This window comes from Sinocyclocheilus anshuiensis, unplaced genomic scaffold (genome assembly GCF_001515605.1).
Source record: "Sinocyclocheilus anshuiensis isolate Anshui unplaced genomic scaffold, SAMN03320099.WGS_v1.1 scaffold742, whole genome shotgun sequence".
Taxonomy (NCBI): Eukaryota; Metazoa; Chordata; class Actinopteri; order Cypriniformes; family Cyprinidae; genus Sinocyclocheilus; species Sinocyclocheilus anshuiensis.
In genome coordinates this window covers 226,679-247,521 of record NW_015544169.1, presented here as the reverse complement: position 1 = coordinate 247,521, position 20,843 = coordinate 226,679, and the positions used below count along the sequence as shown (strand labels likewise).

General features: G+C 38.3%; 1 protein-coding gene across 1 annotated transcript in view; it reads left to right on the top strand.

The window, feature by feature from the left end:
* Positions 1–20,843, top strand: part of dlgap2b (discs, large (Drosophila) homolog-associated protein 2b) — an 89,657-nt gene that overhangs the window by 45,700 nt on the left and 23,114 nt on the right. Inside the window, exon 3 of the mRNA XM_016496098.1 lies at positions 5,227–6,374. Within this exon, the coding sequence (XP_016351584.1) occupies positions 5,227–6,374 (1,148 nt within the window). The remainder of the gene's footprint in view (positions 1–5,226; positions 6,375–20,843) is intronic.

Below are 20,843 nucleotides of genomic sequence, written 5' to 3'. Positions count from 1 at the left end.
TATATATATATGTGTGTGTGTGTGTGTGTGTGTGCGTGTGTGCGTGTGTGTGTAGTGTGTGTAATGTGTGTAAGATTAATTAGTAATCTTATTTGATACAAACAATTCATAGAAAGAATTGAATTGTACCTAGAGGACTGTAGATTACATAACCTGTTTTAGTATGTACTAAAATTTCTTCTTAGATTCCACATTCTGTGACATCAGTGCCATGTATCTTTTTTATTTATTTATTTATTTTTCCTAGGATCGACCAATTCTAAATATCTCTGGTTGCTCAGGAAGTGACCCTGAATGTGTCATTGTGTGTAATTGTGTGTCAGGCAAGATGCTAAACGTGAGACCACTCTTTGACTCATTTTGTTGCCACAGCAACCACATGTTCTTTGTCATTTTCTGTAGCAATGTGTTGTAAAAATAGAGAAGCAGCAGAGGAAGTGTTGGGAATGTTGCATATTCAAACCTCGCTGGGTTCCGGTGGATTCCGGTGGGCTGCTTTGACTTGGAGGCTCAATAATCATTTTAGAGCAAGATCCATTTACTCTATCCTGAAGTCATCAGGCTTATGAGCTCTTTGTCACACAGTCATCTAGAATTCAGGTCTGAAGTATACAGATGTATAAATTGTAATAATTCTTGTTTGAAATCCAGTGACGGCTGCGAACAGCAGATCTGCTGTGAATTATTGTCATCCCTCTGTAACAAACTCTAAAATCTGCTTTTCATGGTCAGAGTTCTCAGCAATGGTTACCATGACAACTCTGTGTTATATCTCATTCTCATTGATATACTGCAATGGATTATGGGCCCTGGGCATTATGTAAGAGGAGATTTAGCGCTAAAGGTGTTTCCTGCTCTGATTTCTCCTCTGGCACATTGGCATCTTTGCTTTAATTTGTCATTTACTGATATTAGCTGTTATCCTAGATGATGAGAACACATGGTTTGGATGATGCTACATTAGACTGGCTGTTTGTATATCTCTTACACACTGAAAAAAGAAAAAAAGGGGGGAAAAAAAGAAAAAATACATTTATTTAAAGTGCATTTTAATATTGGTCTAATCAAAAACCACGGTTTTGGTCCGTTTGTCTAAAAGCAAACATGTTTGTCTAAAAAGTATTTGATGTTCAAATACTTTTTGTTGCTTTAAATAAATGTTTGTAAAGTTGTGATTCTCCTTGTAGCTGGTTGGTTTGGTTCATGGCTTATAAAGACTTTTTTTAAAACCCTAAGGGAAAAATGAATGGGAAAAATACTTCTGGAACCAGCGCCACTGAAAATGTTGGTGGGCACTAATGCACTCTATAGCCAATTTAACTTTTGCTTATGGTGAAATGAAGGTGTTTATACATATATAAAAAATAAGGGTAATACTTTAGTATAGGGACCAATTCACACTATTAACTAGTTGCGTATTAGCATGCCTATTATTAACATATTGGCTGTTTATTAATACACATTAATGTCTTACTCTGCATGACAATTTTCTTCATCCCTAATCCTACCCAATACCTAATCTTAACAACTACCTTACTAACTATTAATAAGCAGCAAATTATTAGTTTATTGAGGCAAAAGTCGTATAGTTAATGGTTTGTTAATACAGAGAATTGGACCTTAAAATAAAGTGTGACCAAAATGAGATTATTTAACAATAAGAGTATGTAACAAATGAGAGTGTTTTATTTTTATGTTGGTCCAAAGTATCTTTTTTTGTTAGTTAGTTTGTTTTTCAGTGCATCCTGGTGGCTGTACCTCACATAGAGCTTTCATATGGCTTTAGAAGTCTTCGAAAACAGACTTCAGTGCTGCATTTTTCTTTGAAAAGTAGCTGAAACAGACCTGAAGGTGTGGTATGATATAGTGGTTGGTTAAAATTGAACTGTTAGTCATAAGACTGCAGGTTTGAGCCACGACCCATGCAAATCCATGCGAGCTATCGTCATCGTGCCCTTGAGCAAAAAACTTAACCTTCTGGTCAATCAAGGTGAATTTTCTCTGCAATGTGTGTGCTGTAAGTTGCATAAAAGCATCCATACTTGAAACTAAACTACAGATTTGTGCTCTCCTGGGATCTCAGGGCATCTCTTTTCAGTGTTTTAGGCTTGTTGAATTTAATACAGGTTTTCTAAATGTTACGTCAGAAATATGCAAAACCCTTTTTTTCTCTTGTGATCATAGTTCTTTTGAAAGAATTGAAAGAAGATTCCTTTTCTGTCAACATTACTCTAACTCACAGTCAAAACTTATAAAATATAATTTTATGCAAAGAGAGAGAGAGGGTTCCTGCAGGACCCCATTAGTCAGAACAAGCAAGTCTATTTGAAAGACAACTAAATACTTTATTTCTTTTCTTTTGGATGTGAACCATGGTAGTATAAAGTGAGGAGCTCTATAATACCCAGAGAGAGTAATGTAGCGTCTTTCCTCATGGGCACTTAGTTATGAATACGTGGCTCATCACTGTAGATCTGCAGGAAAATTGGTCTTTGTTTTGATTGGGTGATGGCAACACAAGAAGGTGCACATTCCCAGACCCTTTACTGGAGACTATCCTGAACTGTGACATAAAAGCCAGTCAAGACAGTTATTATTTTATTTTATTTTATTTTAATTTTGTAATTTTTTTATTTACAATATATATACTGCTTGCAGAAAATGATTCAATTTTTAAATGGTAAATAGTTAAAGCATTTACCAGCAAGTATTTAACTGGATCATTCTCACCAGCCAAAGCCAGAATACCTTGAAGTGGAGATGACAGTAAGGACATTACACTGTTAAGTAAAAAATAATTAAACGACATGTTATGGTCTTAGAATAATAAATAACATAAAACAACAGTTGGCTCTGATCCTTTGATTGGTTGAGCAGTGCACCAAGAAGTGCTGATATAAAAAGGTGAAATGCATTTCACTGTTTTTATCACTACTGTTTTCCAGACAGACTGTCTTTCTGTGCATCAGTGATGGTGATTCGTTCAGAACGCTAATCCAGTCAGGAACTAAATGAGTCATTGAACTATTCATTCATCAGTTTTGTTAAAAAACAAAACAGGTGACTGTCTTTATGGCTAACTCATTGAATCATTCATTCAAATGATTATTTTTAAAAATGCTGATTCATTCAGAAATGAAACAAGTGACTGTCTTCAGGAGTGAGTCATTGAACCCTTCACTTAACCAATTTGTAAAAAAAAAAAAAAGAAAAAAAAAAGTAATTCAGAAACCAGACAAGAGACTGGCTCTGTCCGAAATTGGAGTCGGTACTTCTTTTGAGAAAGTAAAAAAGAATGTTCATATCAGGGGTGCCCAATCCTGCTCCTGGACGGCCAAAATCATGCAAAGTTTTACTGCAACCATCTCTAGCAGACTTGCCTAGCAGAAGACCTTGATTAGCTGATTCAGGTATGTTTAATTAGGATTGCAGCTAAACTCTAAAGGACAGTGGCACTCCAAAAACTGGTTTGGACTCCCCATTCTATATATTATGAATGGGCCTCATTCATGAAAAATTAGTAAATATATGAGTAAATTCTGAGTAATTTATGCGTAAAATGGACCTTCCCGAAAACTCTCCTCCGGATTCACAAATACTTTGTAATGGTAAGATTTGATAGTTAAATGAGTGTATGTTAATGAATTCCAATAATTCGTAAATAGGGCACGCATGCACGCTCATTCACAATTAGCATATTCCCCGCCTATGAATTACAACTACGCAAATTATGTATCTAGGAATGGTGTGGAATCCTTTGGACTCAATTCTCAGGTTTGGCAAGTTATATTGCATAAATGCATAAGAGACTAATAGGCTATGCCTAACAATAAATGAATAAATTAACGTGTGTCCACCAGAGCGTCTTTAGCCAGCTGACATAATACCTGGTGCTCTTCTGAAAACGACCAGCTGGTGGTGCTTGAGAGAGCTTTGGAGGCACTGCATTTTTCTGGAGTGACGCATTGTTTGCTATGATTTGGAATATTCACGGCAGTAACATGTTACGAGTATCTTATTTTGAAGAATATTACTGAATATAAAAATGCAGTAACCAGCAATATTAACTTCTCCATAGTTGTGTTGTACAAGTATGATGGTTGGTCAATGTAATGTTTGTTCCGCCCCTCCTCCACTGTGATTGGACGGCTGTGTAAAAAGGGACAGTGACGAGCTCTGTGTTTTACCAAAAGTTAAAGAGTAAAAAAAAATTAAAAAAAAGACAGGGCATATGAACTCGTTAAATATCATTATAATACATAGTGCATAAAAAAGCAGTGTCATCAGTTTGTCTAAAAGAATACAGAATGTTTGAATGTTTTATGCACCATTTACACGTGGTAGGGAGCAGGTGTAAATTTCTTTCGTGCCAACTAACATTTTCAAAATACGAACATTTTCATGAATCCAAACATTTACGTCAGAATGACTTTCCGAATGATTTACACAACAATTTGTTCTGTTTGTGTTTCATGAATGAGGCCCAATGAGTGTAGTACAGTATGAATGTAATCCAGATTTACTTTACAGATCACTTTACTTTTATTCACAGATTCAGATAATGTTTTTGATCCAGATGATTGTTTTATGAATACCGTGACTTCAGACATACTACTCTTTTCACATACTGTTTTTGATAGTACAGTATGAATGTAATCCATATTTACTTTACAGATCACTTTACTTTTATTCACAGATTCAGATAATGTTTTTGATCCAGATGATTGTTTTATGAATTGTAGTATGTGACTTCAGACATACTACTCTTTTCACATACTGTTTTTGAACTACTAGTAGGGAACTATGTATATATAAATCTAGCCACTGTCTTTATGTGTGAAACGATTAATTGAAAAACTATGTCCTTATTACATTATTATCATTTTAGAATCTCCCTAAACCATTGCTAGTTACTTGATGGTTTTGAATTAGTAACAGAGGCTTGAATTCATCTAGCAACTAGAGTTCATGAAAGGTTCAAATCACATTGTTTGCATTCGCCGAAGTGAAAGTTATTTTCTTCCCAAAATCAAAATGCAAGTTATACAGGTTTTGAATTACTTGAGTGTAAGTGTTGACAGAATTTTTATTTTGACCACAAAAGTTTAGCCTCGTGTAAAATGAAATCTTCCGAAACAAGAGTGAAGATATTGTTGTGCGAGACAAATAAACTTAAGACTAATCTAGTAAACCTGCTCATCTTTAATGTCCTTCTCTTTATTTCAGACCAGCAGTATTCCTCCTGGTCACCATCCCGAGATTTCAATGAGGATAGTAGCCTCACTCCACCCAGGAACATGAAGGGCTTATCAGGTGGTCGTGCACCGCACCAGATTCCCACACTGCCCCCGTGTGGACTGGTGGAGTGCGAGCATCTCCATGACCTGCACGGCATGCATGTGTCCGATCTGCGCCACTCCTACCTGCTCAGCCCCACGGATACCTGCGCCATGGACTTCCATCACCGTCTTTCCCCCCGCAGCTCCATTCACTCCGACTGCATGATCATGTCACCCGTGGCGCTAACTTCCACTGCCCCTGCCGACCATATCTCCAGCAGCACCTTTCCCAGAATGCACTACAATTCACAGTACTATGACCCAGCTGCCCGGGAAGACTGTGCAGCCATCTCCACCTCAGCCACATCTGCCGCTGCTGCAACATCCGTCTCTCACCACGGCAGCAGCAAGAGCAACCGCATCCCCGCAAACCTGCTGGACCAGTTCGAAAAACATCTTCCGCTTCATCGCGATGGCTTCCACACACTCCAGTACCAACGCACATCTGCCACCCCTGGTGGGGAGCAGCGCAGTGAGAGCCCTGGACGCATCCGACACCTGGTGCACTCTGTCCAGAAGCTCTTCACCAAGTCCCACTCACTGGAGGGATCGTCCAAGATGAATGGCACCAAAGGTGACAGTGGAGGTGGGGGAAGCCATCACCATCACCATGGCAATCATCACTCATCCAAGCATGGCAGCAAGCGCAGTAAAAGCAAGGAGCGCAGGCACCGTTCAGGGACGGGGGGCTGGTGGAGCTCGGATGACAACCTAGATAGCGATAGCACCTACCGCACGGCCAGCGCCTTGAGCCGCCACCATTATGAGCACGTAGGTCACAGTTTCCCAGAATCCATGCACACTCACTTTGGAGACCACTCACTCAAAACCTCCAAAAGCAACAATGATGTCAAGTGTTCAGCCTGCGAGGGCCTGTCCATGGCACCGGAGGGAAAGTTCATGAAGAGGAGTTCCTGGTCAACACTCACCGTCAGCCAGGCCAAAGAGGCCTATCGAAAGTCCTCCCTTAACCTAGAGAAGCCCATGATGCATCAGGACCTTAAACCATCATTCCGGTCCTCACACTACCTACAGGTGGGTCATGGCTTTTTTAAACATATTCACTTCCATCCTTGAGAAGGTGATATGATGGAACCCCAAATGCCTTTAAACCAGCAGTTGTATGATGGGAAAGATGAACAAATGGTTTAATGGTTTATCTGTTATGCTGCAGTCTGTTCATGAAGGGAATTTGTATTTTTTTTTGCATGTGTTTGGTGTATCAACACAAATCTACTTTGATCTTGGTGTAGATTTTGACAGAACATTCCCTTGGACATTGAATAATTGAGAAAGATGTGCATTTTATTAATATTTAATGTTAAATCATTTTGTGATATCCTTCCTGAGGCTCAAACAGTAGAGCATGGTGCAAACAACAGCAAGGGCATGATTTCAATTGCCAGAGAAATTTTGGACCAATGAGATTTTGCTATAGGCAGGGCTACCCATAAACCCAAAACATACTGAATGCAAGTATCTAAACGCTACTCAAGCATAATTTTATGTATTTTCATTGCAACATGTATTTGGTTTAAAGGCACATGTGTTTGAGCACCTTTGAGTACTGCGGTTTGTTACCAACGGTTAGACCAATGCAAGACCATTGATCACTGACATACAGACTGTTTCGTCACTAGTTTAAAACCAATAAGGGGTGATTCATGAACTTACAGAGATTGTGCTGTCATGATGGTGCCCTTGAGCAAAGGTCTTTACCCCAGGTTACTCCAAGGTGATTGTTCTTGTAATAAAAGTAACCTTTGGATGAGATACACATGAACGTTTAAATTATACAGGCCCCTTAATTGATATAGTAAATGTACTGGTTTTGAGTGTCTCTAAGGAAAAACTGTCGGTTTGGTCCACTTTCTTTTACTCAAACAGATGTGTGTGGGGCATAATGCAATTGAATCAGGTAATTGATTATCTAGTGTTATTGTTTAAGGCCTGTGGGAATCATTGATGCCTAAGAATGGGGGATCAATATAAACAGGATCTGTGATGTAGTGTAAGACTGTGCAGTTAAAGCATGTGGTAGTGAGAAACTTTTATTTTATAGATAGCTATATGTTTGAATTATGTTTCATCAAATAAATGCTATGATATACAATATTTCATAACTTTTATTTTGTGCAGTAATACCAGAGGAAATAATTAGAGGAAATAATTACATTGGCTTATCGGTTTTTTTCTTTTTTGCAGTTAAGCTCAAAAGTGGGACTTTTATATTGACAGTGCCTGAGCTTTTAATTTGACAGAGCAGAGAACGCCAGCATGTTTTAACAGTCCAAAATTCCATATCAGTCCACCACTGATTCCATCCAGGTGATTTTAACATGTCTGTCAAAATAGATCTGAATAAAATAAATTGTCACACTGTTGAATTGAATTGAAGTTTTATACTGCCTCTGATTCTCATTCTGAATTATGGCATGGGGCACACATAGGTCATGCTGACTGCTACACAGTTATTTAACTAATCTGTTCCTGACATCGTCCTCCTTAAAGGTTAATTATGGCATAAGTACCAGTAGTCTCCTTGTACTGACAAGCTAAGCACTATACTTTGTACAAATCTTCAGCACATACAGCATTGTCATGTTTGCATCGGAAAAAAAATGAAGCCTGTCCTGTTTTTGACCTTATTAGAGACTGCCAGTGCTCGAGAGAGATGACAGCCTGGCTGAGTTGTAAGTGACATTAAACTGGATACACTCACTAATTAACCATTCAGGAATAACTGTGAACTTCAAATCATTTCATTATAAGTCAGCGGTGTTCCAGTGTGTTTAACCAGCCAGATGTGTCTTGTACATACATTAAATTAGATTAGATTAGATTCAACTTTATTGTCACTGTGCAGAGTACAAGTACAGAGCCAATGAAATGCAGTAGAGCCAATGAAATGCAGTTTGTAGTTGTATTAATGGTTAGTGGTTAGTGGTTTAATGCGTGGTTTGTAGTGGTTTAATGTGCAAACCTGTAAAGGTTAGGCTTTGTGGGAATCTGAATTAAGATGACGAGAAAGAAATGTCCTGACAAGCTGTCTCAGATGTTTCTTCTAAATTCCCCTTTCCCATTATCTAGCTTCATATGATGTATATGAATAGACAAATTTGACATTGTTGGTTGATAGTATTACACCATTTTAACAAAAACTAATAAATTCAATGTGATTTACTGTATATTTGTCAGTCTTACATAAATGAAAACACTAAAAAACAATCATGCATAATTTATTATGAACTATTTGCATATATTTGATTTTATTCAAATAACCATATTTTAAAAATCCATTTATTCAACATTCCGTTTGTTATAATGTATGAGATTGAAACCAATTGGATTGGTTGATGATAAATACATAAACCTGGTTATTGTGTTTTTAAAACTCTCATTTTATTAGTATTACAAAAATGTTTCATTCATGTATGACTGACAAATTTAAATCTCATTAAGTTTATTCATTTGTTAATGTTAAAACGGTGTAATCCAAATGCACTCTAAAAATATGTTGGCTCAAATAAATATATATAAATGAATGAATGAATGAATGAATGCAACACAATTGTTTGCATCAATATTTTTGAACTTCTAATGAAATTAAATTTAACCAACAAACTACACTTGTAGTTTGCTCCAACTATTAGAGTTGTGGCCCTAGAACCAATTCATCTTGTGTATTTCATTTAAAATCAATAGCTAACACATCAATAGCACATGCTAAATGTTCATTAAATTTACATGCTAAAGTTACAAGTAAGCCATTACTTGTCAAATTATATGCAATTCAATTGCATAAATCTTAAATTCAGGCCTAAATATTTTTGAGCATAATTTGGTATTGAAAGCACTAAGTCTGCTGTTTAATTTGATTGATTTGCATATTTTCGTATCTTGGCAAATCTGAGTACAGTTTGGGACATTATTGAGATCTTTTTTGAAACTCGAGATTACCAGGACCTTCCTCTCAGCTGTACTGCAAATTCCAGATTAGTATTAATTTCCGTCTTGGCTTGCTGGTGGAGCAGCACAGCCATGTTATTCACTACCACAATTCACCACATTTTTTTTTTTTCAAAATTGAATCTTTTTTGGTGAAGCTGATTTACTAAGGAAATCTGGGAAGAAGGAGTTCAAAGGTCTTCGGCTAAACAGCACCCTGATTAATCAGATAGCTTCCTCAATGTTAGCACAGCTCTGTGAAGTGCTGCTCATTCATATGAAACTTTATTTTGCAGTATTTGAAGATCTTAACTCCCTCATCAACTATAACCCCTGGAGGCATTTCTATCTCCCAGCAAATAGAGTAAGCGAAATGTCATGAAAGGACTGAAATTGCAATGATAGCATGCAATCTCACACAGAGTGGAAATGTCTAAAAGTATTCTGCAGTCATTGCTTCAACATCTGATGTTTTTTTTCTCATTTAGATTCCTCTAATCCTGCTCTTGAGTGGAGTTATATCCCTATCTGCACTTCCTCGCTTGTCATTGAATAATGAATGTTCATTTACAGTATATGAGTGTGTTGTCTGTAGTGCCTCCTTGTGGTAGAATAATGTACTGTAGCCACCTGCTAACACTCATCTGGAAGATAAGAAATCTAATGAGAAAAATGTTCAATTAGAGATGTTCCTGTTTGTTCGTGTTTTACCAGCTTTAAGGTTGATTTGTGTTAATATACAGAGAAATGCTGAGGAATAGATTTATGATTCATGATTTTGAACTTGGAGATTCTGCTAATGGACTCATCAAAGCAGGTTCCATAGAGAGAATTGTGTCAATCTTAATTCTAAATCACAAATTTGAAATTCACTGATCAAAGGAAAGAGCACATAAGGTCCTTAAAATCTTAAATGTATACTGTATAAAAAATAAACTGTACTTGCAGGTGATTTATTAAATGGATTGTTCACCCAAAAAATCACCCTGTTGTGCTCAACAGAAAAAAGAAACTCATACAGGTTTGGAACAACTTGAGGGTGAGTAAATGATGACAGAATTTTCATTTGTGGGTGAACTATCCCTTAAGTGTACTTAAAAAGTACAATATAATGTCTATGTTTTTAAACACATTTAAGTACACTTTAAAAAGTGCATTTTGTAATAATGTCAAATTAAAAGTTTTATTTTAAAGACTTTTGTCATGCTTTAAGGGAAGTACAATTATTTTTATTTGTTGACTAACATTCTAAAGCACATTACTATATTTTACTAAACTGCAACTTCATCATTACAAATGTATAATTACAAGTACATTTAAATGCATGACATACAGGTTTCAATAAAAAAAAGTACATTAAAGTGTTTTTTTAATTTACCATGAATGCTCGTCAGTACATTTGAACAATATTTGAACAAAGACAGCAGAAGTAAATATGAAATTACATATAAAGGTTTATTTAAGTCCTACTTAAATAGGTCAGAAGAGCACTCATATGTTCAACTAACTGCTTTTAATATAAATATAAACTATAATACATTTTTTATTGTAAATAACATGCAATTAAGTGTCCGAAAACATTACATTCAATTTGTACTTACTTAAGTACTTAAGTATATTATTTTTAAAGTATTATTTCTGTAATAAGTATAAACGTATGCTGAAGTGTACTTATTTTTCACAAGGGATGGCAACCCTGTGGATTATGACTAATTTAATAAATCCCCTTTCTTTGTAGTTCAGTGTTACATTTTTTTTTAAATGTACTAATATTATAAAATTAAAAGTATTAAATAATAAATATATTATTAATATTAATAATAATAAAAATAAATAATAAATAATAAATATATCATTATAAATAAATACATAAAAAATACATAAAAAGTATGATATGAAGTGGCGCAATTCCCGGGAGGACATGTCCCCCCAACTTTTTGAAAATTTCCCCCTTCAGCGAAATGCTTTATTTTTGACTCATCACGAAAGTGTATCAAATGCATGTGTTTTTAAGTTTTGCCAATGTAAGCATTCAAACGATTTTAAACCATTCAAGTGCAAGAATTCGTGAAAGAGAACTAAACTAGGCACTCAAGTGCTGTTTTCTGTGCACACACACCCAAAAGTGAGAGAGAGAGCCGTGTCTCAGACAGCGTGCCATTACCAAACTGAGCTCACTTTTGCATCTTATCATAGTTGAATGGCCAAATATACACACAATTAAGTCAAAATGCCCATTTTAGCGAGTATCCTTTATAAAAAAAAAATAAATAAATGAATGTAAACTGTTGGGAGAAAATCTGATGTGTGTGTCAGATCCATGCATTTGGTCTGAAAGTGACAGCAGCTTGCTGTCTGTGTCATTAATGCTAATTAAAGAAAAAAAGAAAAATCAGTCTGCTCAGATCTGCTCTTGACTGAATAACTTCTTTATCTTTAATAAGGATTAGCCTAATCTATAAAACTGTGGAAAAACTCATGGTAAATACCGCTCAGAATTAAGCATAGTAAGAGTCTCACGCAGGCACAAAATGCAGCGTCGGTTTTGTTCCCTTTCGTGTCGTTCTCTTGACACTGTGGCTGAAAGCCTCTTTGGGGAAAACTCCTTTTCTCTGAAATGCTGAAGCCTTATCAAATCCTGCTATTGCATCTGCAATAGCCAATGGCATTTGGTCATTGGGTGGGACCATCTGCTATATATACTTCGAACGCCATAATCTCTGAATCTTTATCCTTCACTCAGCTATGTTGTCTTCAAGAAGCCTCTTATCGCTCATAGTTGAAGGTACGCTCTTCAGTGGACCGTGCCTGGATTGCTATCCCCTGCAGCGTTCCGGTGAATATAACATGTTCATATTATATGGATAAGCATTCCGTTCACTTCTTCACCTCTGCCGCTGAGCCGCGGAGACGGAAGCCACGGCAGCTTGGGACAGAAAGTTTAGGTGATGGGCCTTTTACTTGTCGATAACCGCATCCCCCTTGTTCAGTTAAACCCCCATGTGTCCTTCAGAATGAAAATTCACTGCCTTTCTTTCTGGGCGGCCCTCATGCAGATGCAGTGCTGGCCGAGTTAGTCTACCCTCCAGTAAGCAAAGGCCTTAAGGACTTCGGTAACAAGCTGTACCGTCTCAGTTCCCACATTTTCCTCATCCCTACCCCTAAGCCGGGACTTGAAATTGGCAGGAAAATAGCCCTTGTCACTGACAGTGGAGAAGTTCAAGTCGCTCGATTGCTCATTCGCACGATACCAGCAGCCCCTAGCCTCAAAACAGTGGCCAGTCGTGTGCAGAGCACAGAAAAGTTCCAATCGCTCACTAATTCGCAGGATATCAACAGCCCCTTGCCTCTGAGCAGTGGCCAACTGTGTACAGAACACAGAGAAGTCCCAATCGCTTACTCATTCACACGAAAGCAGCAGCCCCCTGCCTCAAAGCAATGGTTAGCCGTATGCAGAGCTCAGGAAATTCCAGTCGCTCGCTCACTCACACAATGTAAGCAGCCCCTGCCTTAGAGCAGCGGCCAGCCGTGCACGGAGCACAGGAAAATTCCAATCATTCACTTGTTCACTCGATACAAGCAGCCACCTGCCTCAGAGCGGCGATCAGCTATTAACAGAATAGAGAAAGTCCAGTCGTACTTATTTACGCGATTCAAGGAGCAGACCTTCATATGCAGCAGGCTCCACTACCACAAAAAAACGCCTCCGGGTGCTTATTTTGAAGCTCCTCGATGTGCTAGGGGGAACATACACAGTCACAATAAACACAACTGTAAATTCAGGTAAGTAATGTGGCAGGCACTTCAGCATCAGATATTTCACCACTTTGGAACAATGGCTGCTTACCAGAGAATAAGTACACCAGTGTTTGCTAATGTATACAGCGAGTCCTCTTCCGCAGTTTTTTCCTGACAGTAGTTTATTGTGGTCGGCGAGGAAGAAGAGCAGCCCCTCGATCTGGTACGCTGCGTCGGGCATATTGTTGTTTGTTTAGTCATGTCTCTGTTAGCAAAAGTGGACAGCATTTTCTCATTTCCTTGTAACTGTTCATTTGAAGTCGTATTAAGTCAATTTTGTTGTTTCGTGAGCGGACATTAGCCAGAAAGGGCGTCGGAAAAGCGAGTGTGCTGTTGGCTTTTAGTCTGGCTAACAAGTAGGTGGCACGTTTGCCCCTCTTCTGGCATTTCTCCTCATATCAACTCTGGGTGGATTCGCAGATAACACTGTTTTTACACTGCATGATTTTACTCGTTCCCCAAAGTGGCTTTCAGGCGCAGTGTCGAGAGAATGACTCAAAAGGGAATGTCTCTGGTTACTCAAGGTAAAAGAATCAGAAGCAGAATCAGAATGAGCTTTATTCACCAAGTGTGTGCAGTATATGACATTAGAACAGAAAGAACATTTAAATAAGTAAGACTAAGGGAAAAAAAATAATAATGTGGTATACATCTGGAACAGAAGATTTATGTACAGATTTGTGCATTATTTACTGCACATATAAAAATAAAATATGTATATGTACTTACATAATATTTGAGAGAGACAATAATTAGTTATTAAGAAATGAATTACATATAGAAGTGCACAGAACTGACTCAATAACACATGAGTCATCTGTGCCTGTGGCATGTTGAACTTTTTCAGTTGACGAAGGAAGCTCAATCTCTGCTGGGCCTTTTTCACAGTGGAGTCAATGTGATTGTCCCACTTCAGGTCCTGTGAGATGGTGATGTCCAGGAACTTGAATGACTCCACTGTTGCTACAGTGCTCTTCATGATGGTGAGTGGGGGGAGTGTAGGGGGGTTTCTCCTAAAGTCCACAATCATCTCCACAGTTTTGACCATGTTCAGCTCCAGGTTGTTGCACCAGACAGCCAGCTGCTCAACCTCTTGGGCCCTATCATACACCCGGCGCAATGCGGCGCCGGGCGCTACGCAAGTATTTTTTGCTAGTTTCAGCCTGATGCAGTTATCATTTTCACGTCCTGCGCCACGTTGTTTAAATAGCAAATGAATTTGCGCCCATTTGTGCGCCCATGGGCGTGCTTGTCTGAAAATGAGGTATGTTCAGGCGCATTGTTGGCGCGATGAAACATGCAACTGAAATAGACTGCGCCTTTGACCAACTGAAACCTGGTCTAAAGTCAATGGTGCAATATTTTTTTTGTTAATTAAAGAGGCCGTTAGTAATATGCGCCTATAGGTGGGTGAACAATGCGCATACACTCTCCTTATTACACACACAGGGATGCGCAGCAGCATACAAACATGCCAAATATTAAAAATGAAAGGATTACAATGTAAGAGATTATTATTGTGCCCCGTAGATGGTCTGCTCGTGCGTGAGGTTAAACCTTTCCTCTCTGGGGAAGCGTTCAGTGTTTGCTGTTGCAAATTCTGCCATGTAAATAGTGAATCCGCCATGGTGTGAGAGCAACTGACCTTTAAAAGGAATGGGAGATGAGACTCTGATTGGTTTATTGCACGTTACGCCCAAAACACACCCATGACTCATTAAGAGAATAGGTAAAACCCTTTTTGACCATGCGACCGGCGCGCAGACTGTTTTTCCAGTCGTTAAACTAGCAAAAGTGGATTCGGACACGCCCTAAGTGCACTTGCGCCGTGCGCTTTAGACCATGCGCTTAGATCGTTAAAATATGGCCCTTTGTCTGTAAGCAGACTCGTCGTCGTCCTGGATGAGACAGATGACTGTTGTGTCATCTGCAAACTTCAGGAGTTTGACAGAGGGGTCTTTAGAGGTGCAGTCATTTATTTAGAGGGAAAAGAGCAGTGGGGAGAGCACACACCCTTGAGGAGCTGATAGTGTGGGTGCTGGATGTGAGTTTTCCCAGCCTCACTAGCTGCTGCCTGTCTGTCAGGAAGCTGGTGATCCACTGACAGATGGAGGTGAGTACAGAGAGCTGAGTCAGTTTATACAGAAGGGTATCTGGGATGATGGTGTTGAAAGCGGAGCTGAATTCCACAAAGAGGATCCTCACATAAGTCCCTGGTTTGTCCAGATGTTGGAGGATGTAGTGCAGTCCCATTTTGACTGCATCATCCAAAGACCTGTTTGCTCGGTAAGCAAACTGCAGGGGGTCCAGCAAGGGTCCAGTGATGTCCATCAAGTAGGCCAACACCAGTCTCTCAAATTTGACACAGCTCCAGTGATCTGTTGAAGATCTATGTGAAGATAGATGGCAGCTGGACAGCACAGGCTGCGAGGCAGATTCAATAGCAGGATTTGATAAGGCCTCAGCATTTCAGAGAAAAGGCGCTTTCCCCAAAGTGGCTTTCAGCTGCAGTGTCTTGTTCCTTCCTCTGAGGGAACCGTGGCTACGTTGAGTAACCCCAGATGTTTTGTGTGAAAACATGAAGGAAGGCAGAGTGCTGAGAGAAAATATATTAAGGGATTTATGAATAAATTAATTCTGTAAATGCATATAAGGGGAACTTTTTCTTTTCACCTTCCCATCTGTGTAATGCCTAATAAAACAGTGCTTATAAACACAGAGCTGCTTTGTTTACTGTGGGTACTGTGGAACAGCTATGTTTCTGCTATTCCATAAGCACCATCACCTGCCAGACAGTGGATTTACATTTTCATTCAGCCTGTCTGCCTTTTTTTTTTTTCAGGCAAATGTGAAACCGGTAGATGGAATAGTTAATGTGCATTCAAAAAAAAAATCTCAACACTTCAGATACTTACACTGCAAAATGTTCAGATACGTAGAATTGTTTATGGAGCAGATAAAATGGTTATAATTTATCATTTTGATCCTTTTCAAAGTAGATAACATGTTATGTTGTAAGTCAGAAAAAACAATTGTTTGGTTAAAATCCAGCCATCTTTTTTAATATTATCATTTTAATGTTTATGCAAACAAAATGTGCATAGTTTTGTAATTTTATTTGCGGTTTGTTGGTTTTTGACAAAACTATAAGTACTTATTATACTGCGTATAAGTACTTTTTTAACATTTCCAACATATTTTAAAAATACAGTGATAATATTTATAACTGTGATCATGGTCACTATAATCATGATATGAAATTGTCATACTGTTTCATCTCTAATCTACAAATTTATACATTATAGCATTTTGTTCCAGAATATTGTTAGACCTACCTGAAAAACGTACAGCACTGTTTGTTTTATTTGTATCTGTCACGCACCTGGACTTTATCTGTGTGTTTTTCCCTCTCTATGGGCCTGTTTACACCTGGTCATCTCATGCGTTTATGCTAATCGGATATCTGTCGAATTTGTTAAAACGTTTCTATTTACACTTGGCCACATAAATGTGTCGTCGCAAAACGGATTTAAATCCGATCTTCAATTCCCACGCTATATGTAAATTTAACAGAGTTCCCGTCAACGAAATCAAAAGATAAGCGCTACATTTTATTAATTATTAGCTCATTTCAAGATCAAAGACCGCAATAGGAGAGTGCGCGGCATCAGCACTGGAAAGATAAGTTTGTCTTACTACTTTTAATGAAGATGATTGTGTGTTGACTGTCTGCGTCTTACTTTGTTTCATTCGCGGCAGTTTGTTTCATTCGGCTTGCTGAAGAGATACTCAGCTACTCGTCCGTGACGATGCGTGTTGCATTAGCGCAGTCATTTCCACCACGGCCTTTCGGATCCATGCCTCTGCGTCAGTCGCCGGCGCCATCTGCTCTGCCTTGGCCCTCCGGATCCTCCCCGTCGCCCTGGCTCATCGGCTCTCCGTCTCCGCCTCGGGCTCCTCCACCACCTGCTCCCCCTGCTGTTGGTTGGCCCCCTGGAGTCGTCGGCCCTTCCTCCTCCATGGCTCCTCCCTCCGTCGGCTCCACCGTGGGTCGCCATCATGGCTGTGGCCTGGGTCCTGCTTGGCCCCTCCTGCTCCAAGTCCTTCCTGTCGCCTCCCTGGCTCCTCCCTCCATCGACACCTCCCTGGACTCTGTCTGCCGGCCCCCTCCCGGGTGTCCGTCCTCCAGCCGAGCCTTCTCCATCGTCACCTCCCTGGACTCTGTCTGCCGGCCCCCTCCCGGGTGTCCGTCCTCCAGCCGAGCCTTCTCCCAAGGTCCCACCCGTGCCTCCCCCTCTGTTGTTCTACGGCGCGAGGACGCGCCTTCCGGGAGGGGGGCCATATGTCAATCCCCTGGATCTGTGTGTTTTTCCCTCTCCATGTGCCTGCCCTGACCTAGTTTTCCCATGTGTTTGATTGCTCATTAGTTCCAGGTGTGTCTCGTCATCCCCTCGTCAAGTCCTGTGTATTTATAGTGAGTCCTGTTCTGAGTTTCTTGGTCTGGTATTGAATGTTCGTCTTGCCCCTCTACGTGTGTGTTCTTGGTTCCTTTGGATGTTAATTAAAGTTAGTTTGTTTGAAGTCTACTCCACGTCTCCTCATTCCTCGCTCCGTGCTCCTCACAGTAGCGGTTCGTGACAGTATCTTTGTGCTGTTGTTAGTAATTTGTTCTTTTATTACTGTTTACTTGTCTTCATGTAACATTTATTAAAATGCAAGGTTGCATGAGTCAAAAACAATGAAAATAATAATAAATTAATAATTAAAAATAATAATTTCCTGAAAAAAAAAAGTTCTTTGTGTTGTTTTAATTTTGTTAATTCATTGCACATTGCCCCCCACCTGTCATAGTAGAGTTGAGTGGTTGATGATATAACACTGTTGAAAGTGAAATGAAGCATAGACTTATGAAAAGAGATAAAACACAATTTGAGGTAGAACAAGGAACCTGTTGTCTGTTACGCTCTGCTGAGGAGACGAATTGGTGCTTTTCTCATGACTCTGTCTAGACTCTAGACATTGTCTTTGATTTTTATCATAGTGATGTGGTTCAGAATCCAGTCAAGACACAGAGAACATTAAACTGCTAGTGAATATGTCAGCTGAATTAGTCAGACTATTAACATAACAGTTACCACACATTTTTTTTTATTTTGACATATCTGTCACACCTTTTATAGGAACTTTGTCTTCAACCACAAAACTTCCTCAAAAAATGGTTATTCACTCACAATGAAAGTGAATAGGACCCATTTTTAAGGATTTAAGAGCAGAAATGTGAAGCTTATAATATTATACAAGTACAATCAATCTTCTATCAAAAACATCTGTATCATTTGATCTGTAAAGGTGTTTAAGTGATTATTTTTACAGTTGATGTAGGCCTCTAGGGTTTATAGTGTTGCATTGCCATGTCAGTGTACTGTAGTATTAAAATTGGATATAAAAAGTTTTTTATTAACAGTCTTTCTGTTTACATCAAGTATTTTAATGTTTATGAATTGGTGTTGTTCACTTTCACTGTAAGTGCCAAACTGTAATTTACAACTGTAATATACTTATATAATTCATTATAAAATATTAATTTTATAATTAGAGATAAATAATAATAATAATATGTTTTGTAATTCATTAACTCTTTTTCATTTATCCAATATGCACATTCATTTATACTCATTGTGTCATCTTGTTGCAGTGTTGTATTTGTGTCACTGTCTCTTATGCAATATGTTGCAATCTACATCTTGTTGCTTAAAAATACAAACAAAAGTATAAAGCATAATGTAATGACTGATTCATTCGGTTTTTAAACTGCAAGATGTCTCTACCAGTGAATTGTTTACTTGGATACATATTTGCATATTTGCAATAAGGGTTTTGATTTTGTCTTATTATACAGAATAGTATGTAGATTACAGTTTGTGTGATGCCACTGGCCCACCAGTCGGTCACATGGCTTATAACCTGTTTGTAGCGTCCTATTTCTAGAGAATGGCGTTAATAACATCGGCACACATTACATGAATATATACTCTTTGTTAAATGACATGGAGTTCTCGCAATTGTTTCCCTCTTAATAAATTGCTCTGATTACCTCCGGTATAAACAATATCTATTTCTCATCCGAAGTCTTAGCTGCACTGTTACAAATGCATGCTGCGTTAATGTTTATTAATGTGTGGTTGCTATGGCTACATCCTACACAAATTTCTACCGTTATCCCTTGAAAACAAACCCGGAGGTGTTAACAAATGCTGTGTTCATATGTAAGAGATTTGTTAAGGTTAAGAGGTCTTAAGTTGCCTGACCTATTTTTTTTCTCACTGCAGATTTACTGCCAATAAGCTTGAGTACAGTGATTTTATTATAACAGTGTCCAGCAATAGAACTGTCTACGGCCAGAATATGACATTTAAAACAAGCCATGAGCTGCATTTGGCAGCATAGTTTAACCATATTTTAAAGACAATAGAAATAATTATGAAATTACATATAAAGATGCAGCCTACTTCATGAGGCAAGAATGCGCTCTAAAGTTCAGCTACTTGCATTTAATGTAAATTTTAAATACAATTTTAAATTGTTTAATTGGACTTAAGTATCTGAAAACACTACATTCAATTCACACTTGAGTATATTCTTTTAAAGATTATTATTTCCATAAGTACTCTTTTTCCTTGCTAAAATGTATTGCTTTTGATCCTGTATCAAATAATGGAGTCACACATTGATAACCATAACAATGTTTTGGCATCTCATGACTGTAAATGACAAATATGAATGCCAACAATTTAACATGTTTGCTGTTAGCAATTTTTAGCCATTTCTTGTAAACCACTGTTGTTGTTGTTTTTTTAAGTGAATTCTGCTGTATAATGTGTCACTCTAATAAAGAGCCATGTTTTGTGTACAGAAATGGATTAAGCACTTAGATAAAGAGTGACAACCTTATACAGTGTGCATGTGCTATTGCTAAAATAAATAAAATTGCACCTCCAGTATCCCTCTATGAATTAATTGCCTTTTGAAAGCTGAGATTCATCAGAGGCAAATGTTCTTTTACTGACATCACACTGAGAAAGAATTTCCACTCTAATAGAGCTTTAGAGTATGAGAGTAGCTTCCGCTAGTTATCTAGTTAACCATGCTATATCCCAGTTTGTTTACTGACCTGGCTATTTGATCGCCTCACACACACACAAAAAAAAAAAAATATACTAGAGTTAGAGGGTAAAGTCAACAAATAGATGAAATAGAATTAGAATAGAGAGCTAGAGTTAGAGGGTCAAGTCAACAAATAGATGAAATAGAATTAGAATAGCGAGTGCTAGAGTTAGAGGGTAAAGTCAACAAATAGATGAAATAGAATTAGAATAGAGAGCTAGAGTTAGAGGGTCAAGTCAACAAATAGATGAAATAGAATTAGAATAGAGTGCTAGAGTTAGAGGGTAAAGTCAACAAATATATGAAATAGAATTAGAATAGAGAGCTAGAGTTAGAGGGTCAAGTCAACAAATAGATTAAATAGAATTAGAATAGAGAGTGCTAGAGTTAGAGGGTCAAATAAAGATGGAAGGGATGTGTTTTTAGCCGATTCTTGAAGATGGCTAAGGATGGCAGGTCATTCCACCAGGAGAGAATATTTAATTTAAAAGTCCGTAAAAGTGATTTTGTGCTTCTTTGGGATGGCACAATAAAGCGACATTCACTTGCAGAACGCAAGCTTCTAGAGGGCACATAAGTCTGAAGTAATGAATT